The 7,805-nt window shown below is 32.1% G+C and overlaps 1 protein-coding gene across 1 annotated transcript; it reads right to left on the bottom strand.

The window, feature by feature from the left end:
• Positions 1 to 109: 109 nt before the first annotated feature.
• On the bottom strand, positions 110 to 4,315 carry LOC139491562 (uncharacterized). The gene is made up of 2 exons (XM_071279318.1): positions 4,280 to 4,315; positions 110 to 2,524 (listed from the first exon to the last, which is right to left on the bottom strand). Exons 1-2 carry the CDS (start codon positions 4,297 to 4,299, stop codon positions 1,021 to 1,023), a joined length of 1,524 nt encoding a protein of 507 aa, XP_071135419.1. The 5' UTR covers positions 4,300 to 4,315; the 3' UTR covers positions 110 to 1,020.
• Positions 4,316 to 7,805: the final 3,490 nt, after the last annotated feature.

Here is a 7,805-nt window from a genome sequence, read left to right as displayed (position 1 = left end):
AATGTTTTTGTCAATCGAGTTGAAATACTTTTTCTTTGGTAATTTTAGGTTCTATGTTAATTAAAGTTTGTAAAATCCACGAGGCCAATAAAATCAAGAAATGATTAAAAAAGTTTCATCATTTTTATTAACAGGATATAACCAAAAAAAACATAACATGAACACATTGCTTACTACCTTTTGAAAAGAATTCAAAACCGAGATTGACAGTTTTTTTTGCTCTGCAAATAATTGCAGGAAATATAGTTATTAGTTTCTGTCATAAATACAGTTTGTTTTACATTTTTTTTGGAGGCTCAGGTTCAAAAAAGATTTTATAATGATATAACAAATGATAAGGAAATGAAGATAAATTACTTTCCATGTAAGAGTAACCCTTTTAGAAGGCGTACACCAAAAAAAAAATTATTCAAATATCAATAATAATAAATTTAAAAAAATAGTATATCAACACCGTGTTTAACCAGATTTTGTTGCACTCCGGGGGATCCTGACAGTAGACACTTTCCATTTACAACAGACAGAACAGTTGAAAGAAATTATATGAATTATAAAATGTAGGTTAAAGTTTTTAAATAATATAATCATTTGATAATTAAAGTAAAGGTTATTTTTTTCATATAAGTGTTGATTCTTTTGACAAAAATACACCAAGTATATATTAATTTTGTTAAAATAAATTTGTGTTTTAATTTTTTTTAAAAGAGTTCCCATGATTTAAATTTTTTTATTTTTAATGACAGACATGACAGACATACTGAAAATAACTATATGTATAATTTTAGTCATATTTTTCTATCGATTCTGCTTTTAAGCATACAAAAAAGTATACAACAATTTCAACTGATTATGTTGCATCCCTGACACTGTTTTATGTACAACCATTAAAAACAAAAGATATGAATATCTTGGAATTTCCATTATTTGGTCTTAATTAATAAGTTTTAAATTTTGGAAGTTAAATTGGCATGATTAGCAAGCAAAATACATGAACATGATTTAGGTAATTTTTTTCATGTTTTATTTAAGAAGTGGAGGCAACAAATTTGTAAATGCGGCACAAATGAAAATCATTTGCTCTGATAAATGAGCCTCAGATATTGGTAAACGAGAGTTAAGTATATTATAGTTTTTTATTTGCTCCATTTTCATTTCCACAACTATTCTTGCAGCAGCAATGCTATTGGTCTTAAAAAATTCCAGGTGTGACATCTGTTTCTTCGTTGAGACTCTTGGTGGCATATTTAGTCCCACATCAGCTGGAAGCAGGTCTTCTACGGTGAAGCCCTTATCAGCCATAATTACATCCCCTTTGCTAAGTTTTGGCAAAAATTCATCATGTTGCACAATGTGACGATCTGACACATTTCCTCCCCACAGTCTAGAAATGAAAGTTACCATGCCACTTGGTGTTACACCAATCAGTACCTTGAAGGTGTTAGAGTGCTTGTATTCAGACCAAGTCATCCATTGAGCCTTTAATGATGAAGGTTTTTCAATGTAAAATTCAGTGCAATCTACCACAATTCTTGTATCTGGATGCCCAGTGAAAAGTTTTGGCAAGTTACAAACTATTTGTTCTCGTGTTGGCCAGGTTACTAATGATTTGCAATTATCAAATAGAAAGTTAATCCAAGTGTTCATTATACGAGAAACAGTGGATTCAGACACTCTAAAAATATCAGCTAAATGTTCCTGCAGAAGTCCTAGTCGCAATCGCATCATAACCATAAAGAATTCATCAATTGGTCTTAAAAAGCGTTTTCTTCCTGGTTTTAAATTTCCTTCTTGTTGGTAGGATTTTTCACCCATGGATCGGGATTCTCCTTCCCAATAATTCAGCTCATCTGCTCCATGTTTAAGTAGTACTGAAAAGAACATCCAAAAAACACTAAAATTAACAAATCCAGTGTAAAATCTCACTTTGGCATTATCATGTTTCACATTTTCAATTGTTATTTGTGGCAAGTCTGTCTGAATGCCTACACTCACAGAATGGATCTTGATATCTGTCTCAATATTGTCTGTTGTTGTACATGTACTTGCATTGGTTGTAAATGTAGTAATTTCAGTTTGTGTACAGCTTGTCCTGAATGAACACGTATTTACTTTGTCAATGTCAGAGGCAATATTAAGATCCTTCATGATACATGTACTAATGTTTGGTATTTTTATATTTTCATTTTCGTCTAACTCCGCTGTGTCAGTATTTGTATTTTCTGAATGGACTTCTTTTCTAAAAAGTGGACGACGTGTAGTCACCTTCTTCATTGGCTTAGAAGGAAAGATAGTTGGAATTGATTCATGTGTAAATGGTCCATCAAAATGAGCACTACAAACTCTTGTACTGTCATTAACAATTAAGTTTGCCCTCACATTTTTAAGTCTCTGAATCCATAGTTTTTTAATATGGGCTTTTTTTTCTGACATGGGAATACGGTGAAGTATAAATTTTGTTCCATCTGGTCCTATCTTGTCAGATGTATGACTGCATCCTGGGACACAACAATATTTCTTTCCAGTGCTGAAAAATATAAAAATAAACATGATAAAAAAGGTCATTTTTAACCGGATTTTTGTGACAAAAATGTCGGTTATTGATTTGGGGATGTACGGCGGGCGGGCGGGCGGTCGGGCGGGCGGGTGGGCGGGCGGCAATCAAATGTTGTCCGTGCATTAACTCATGAACCGTTCAACCAAAGCTTTTAAAATTTTAATATGTTATTACTGACAACTATACGAAGGTCAAGTTCAATAATGGCGATTTTGACTTTTACCGTTCAGGAGTTATGGTTCTTGAAAGGCGGCAATCAAATGTTGTCCGTGCATTAACTCATGAACCGGTCAACCAAAGCTTTTAAAATTTTAATATGTTATTACTGACAACTATATGGAGGTCAAGTTAAATAATGGCGATTTTGACTTTTACCGTTCAGGAGTTATGGTTCTTGAAAGATTGAAAAATGGAGTTTTCAGTCGTGTCCGTGCATTTTCTCATGAACTGTTCTACTAAAGCTTCCCAAATTTTAATATGTTGTTACTGATGACAGAATGGAGGTCAAGTTCAATAATGACGATTTTGACTTTTACCGTTCAGGAGTTATGGTTCTTGATAGATTGAAAAATGGAGTTTCCAGTCGTGTCCGTGCATTTATGCATGAACTGTTCTACCAAAGCTTCCGAAATTTAAATATGCTGTTACTGATGACAAAATGGAGGTCAAGTTCAATAATGACGATTTTGACTTTTACTGTTCAGGAGTTATGGTTCTTGAAAGATTGTAAAATAGCATTTCCATTCACGTTGTTGCATTTACTCATGAACCATTCAATCTAAGCTTTTCAAATATTATTATTTCAAAATGTTGATACTGATGACAAAATGGAGGTCAAATTTGATATTGATGATTTTCACTTTCACCATTCATCAGTAATGGTTCTTGTGATATTGCCAGGACACAAATAAATGTAAATAAATCCGGTTTGCTGTCGTTGTGACAGCCTCTTGTATTATTTTATTTCTAAACAATCAATGTAATATAATTGGATATGTTGTCAGACAGTTAGAATTTTAAAATAATTTTTATCAATTTTTTTTTCATTGTATTAATTTAACTTACTTCTTTTTTTTTGGAGGGGGGGGGGGGTCAAATGTGTTCAGATAGGTACACAATAGATTGAAAGTTCTTTCGAAAATTCCTGCATCCGCCCCTGTAATATAATTATACCCAATGATCTTGAAAACTTGTAATAAAAACATAATCAACCTAGTTGTTTTGAACTCATCTAAAGAAAATATTTTCAAAGGCCTTTAATATTATTTTTTTTTACCGTACACCTTTAACATTATAATAAAAATAATGAACATTTATGAATTGTATGAATTACAATTCATATATATATATTTCATAGAAATATATTTTTTATTGGTGCCGGATCGACTTTACATATGGGCCGGATCGACGTGGGACGGATCGACCCGAAAGCTATAGATTAAAGCCAATATAACTAGACATTCAATTTTGCCATTCTTCTTCTTTAAATCAAGTCTAAAAAATATCCCTGAGAGATAATTTCATCCCTCTATAAAGATATAAACACCATATGGTATTGTAGAGGGTTTGTTCCCAACCGGTTCTATAATGACGTACGGTTACGCTTAAAAAGTTAAAAAAACAAACATGTAATTTTGCATTTGGGCTTCTAGTTGCCTTTGGCACTCATATCACATATCAAATATAAATCTTAAAGTAAGATAACGCTATTCATGTCTGCCTTACCTTTTTTTCTTCGTTAACATAGTGGAGGATGCTGCGTTCATCCTAGCTGCTGATGATAGTTGAACGCCCCGGAAGTTATACCGGAATACTAATTTCGGAACGTATACGGAATTACCCCCGGATTTGCTATTGCGGAACAGAGCCATTATAGTGCCTCACACAGATGTGTGGACCCCGAAATTGGTTCTTGTAAATTCCGTAGAAACATATGAACCTTTAGCAGGAGATAATGATGTCTTTGCAACAGTATATTATAATGGTACTATGTCAATAATTTATGGCGATGTACTGTCATCGAAATGTACAGCGAATATATACAAGTTTCCATTTGATTCTCAAACTTGTGATCTGCAGTTTGCCGTCTGGGGAATTACATCAAATGATATAACGATAATAGCAAACCCTGTTAACTTAGCGTTCTACAATACAAATTCCAATTGGGCACTGGATTCTTATAGTTCTAAATCTACGGTTATGAATGGATACTCTATGCTAATAGTGTCAATGACGATAAAGCGTGCACCATTGTACTACATTGTAATGGTAGCTATACCAACAAATATATTCTTTTTATTGAATCCTCTCGTATTTCTACTTCCGGTAGAATCTGGTGAACGCGTAGGACTTGCTATGACAATATTATTATCGTATGCTATATTCCTGACAATGGTCCAAATGTCAATACCAGCCTCTTCAAATCCAATGAGTATTTTACTGATTATAATGATAGTGACTATTGTAGTAAGCGGTATCACTGCTGCTGCAACTATTTACATAGCGTCACTGTATCACAGAGAATCACATATTAAAATTAACTCTTTTTGGAAGTTCATCGGAACAAGGTTGCCATGGAGTAAAATACATGTACATGCATCTGTGAAGCCGTTGGTGAACAATGATGGAAAGGGGGAGATGATATCTTCCCCGCTAGAGACAAACATAACCTGGCAGAAAGTCTGTCACGCATTAGATACACTAATGATGGTCATACTATATACCAACATTTTCATTATTAATTGTGCATTTATGATAGCTGTATCGTAGTGATATAAACATATATGAATGAATAGTTTGGTGTTTGCTATCACATGCACATTAAGTGCGAATCTACTTTACAATCAGGTAGTGGTAAAAACATGACTAACAAAAAACGCGCTCAACTCTACATTAATTTATGTTCCAAATGTAAAATATTGCAAGTATATAACACTCTTTGACTTTTAAGCCATGTTTTTAAATTCCTTCAAATTGCCTGTTTCTTACAAAAACTGACTAAATTAAGATATGACAAAATTAACGATTTGGGAAATACGTGAATAACATATTATAGCAACTTTACCTGACCATGTCGGAAAATAGGTATTTAGTCGGATCTTAACACGTACTTGTGATTTGGTTAAAACCGGATTTGATCAAAATATACGAAGAAATGTCGAAATGTTCAGGACTTAATTAAATCCGTATTTCGGTAGGATGGTGCAAGCATACGATTTTTATTGCGTCTTACACTATGAGAAGCGAATAATCTTCAACTACTTTATTCAAATATTGTGTAAAAACGTTAATTTTCAGCTATGAAAGTCAAGTGGCTCGAGCATTTTTCTGAGGAAGTTTTAAAAAATTGCAAAGAAATATTTTTACAATGGGTTAGCTTTCATTAGTCTTAACTATCTATAGATTAACAACTTTTGGTTATATTTATAATTTAGAATCATCATTGAAGGTGGGGGACGATTGCACAGATACTTAATTATATTGATGTGCCACTTGTATGCAAGAGTGACATTCCGTTGTATTATGTGCCAATTCGAAAAAGTTATGCGAGTATTCTCTCCCCTTAACAGGTTCATTATTTTTTCATTAAGTTTAGGTTTCTGATATGATTTTGAATAATTACAAAATGTATCAATCAATATATTTCAGTTTTTGTTATTGGTGTATCAAAACATTGATGTACGAATATAAATTCATAAATTTGAAACGTTTAAAATGATTACATACCAATATAAAGAACCGTTCATCATTTTTTTAAAAGACTATGAACGAAAAACGAATTATTTATCTTCCCTAGGTGATAGATTGATTGGAAAATGAACCAGCGTAATCTAATGGTAATCACAGAGAGGGACCAGCAAGCAATTTTTAATTGTAGCTTATTCAACGATAAAACAATTTTCAATTATAAACGAATGTTACTGTATACAAATGTAAGGACTTTGTTCGCTAAATCTACAAATTTTATTAGATATTATGATTTTTTATTGCAATAGATTAATATGCTATATCATATTACCTAAGAACTCTGATGTACGAATATTCTACAGAAAACGAAAAATTTTCAGACAATATTAATATCATATGCATATCAATAGAATAGGGAATAAAAACGAGGACTATATCAAAGAAACAAAACACGACAAAAGAGAAGGTAACAGTAACCAATGGGTCTCTAACGCACGGAGAAAATCTCTCACACTATGTTAAAGACCTTCGCCTGGACACTCACCCAACGTGTTATCTCAAAGGAAAGCAGTTGACAGAAACAATGATAACCAAACTCAGGCATATAATTTGACTCCAATTCGACAATTCTGTGCTCTTAATTCCCAATTTAGCCGTATGCATTAGGACAATTATATAATACTAATTATTAAGTCTTTGGTCAAAGCTCCTGAATATGGTTTTGAGCATATTAACATTTTTTTTAAATAAAATGCAATCATATTTTAAAGGGATTCTAGAAATATTTTGAAATATTTTATTAACATAGTCAAAACTGGGAACATTTAGAAGTTTTAAACAGGACATATTTCTTCCGTTATAATCAAAGTAATACCGAAATACCGCATAGCGCGTTTCTTTTCCGCGGGTGTAAGATTTTGCGATTTTGTTGAAACAAAGTATATGAAAACATTTTGCGATTTTTAACTTGCAGATTCTTCATTCCCAATTTAAAATGATGACAGATACTAAAATAGTTACAGTTACAAAGTTGTAACCAGTTATCTAACTTGGTGTATAATATGATAAGAAGACGTTGCGCATTGAAAAGTAATTTGCACCCGTGATTGTATAATTTCGTGAAAGTTAAAGTTACTATTTATTTATTCATGTATTTATTTATTTAATAGTATTATTCCTGTTATATTTTGACAGAGAGGCTATTTAACAAACTTGTTTTTGTTCTTTTTTCTTGTTATTTTCTTGTTTTGTTGTTGTTGTTGTTGTTGTTGTTGTTCTTCTTGTTGTTGTACTTATTCTTACTATTATTATGTAAAAATTCACATGATAAAACAGTGAAACATGTTCTTGCTGTAGTTCTATATAAAACAATAAAAGAAATAATAATAACAAAATCATATAGTGATCTGCTGTTATGGTTACATGAATTTGAACCTGAATGAGGTCTTATAAACTGATTACATTTCTATATAGGTAATGAATAGTATACCGGTAAGTTATTTTTAACAGGTGTTAAAACTACTTGTCAATGTAATTGTTTTTTTAATTACGAAATTGAATGGAA

Source organism: Mytilus edulis, chromosome 10, assembly GCF_963676685.1.
Source record: "Mytilus edulis chromosome 10, xbMytEdul2.2, whole genome shotgun sequence".
Lineage (NCBI taxonomy): Eukaryota > Metazoa > Mollusca > Bivalvia > Mytilida > Mytilidae > Mytilus > Mytilus edulis.
This window is presented reverse-complemented; position numbering and strand designations above follow the sequence as displayed.

Bases quoted from the DNA above. Each gene is read 5' to 3' on its own strand.
- LOC139491562 (XM_071279318.1), bottom strand. From the start codon at position 4,299: ATGTTAACGAAGAAAAAAAG. The intron at 2,525-4,279 runs GTAAGGCAGACA...TATATTTTTCAG, and splicing joins ATGTTAACGAAGAAAAAAAG to CACTGGAAAGAAATATTGTT.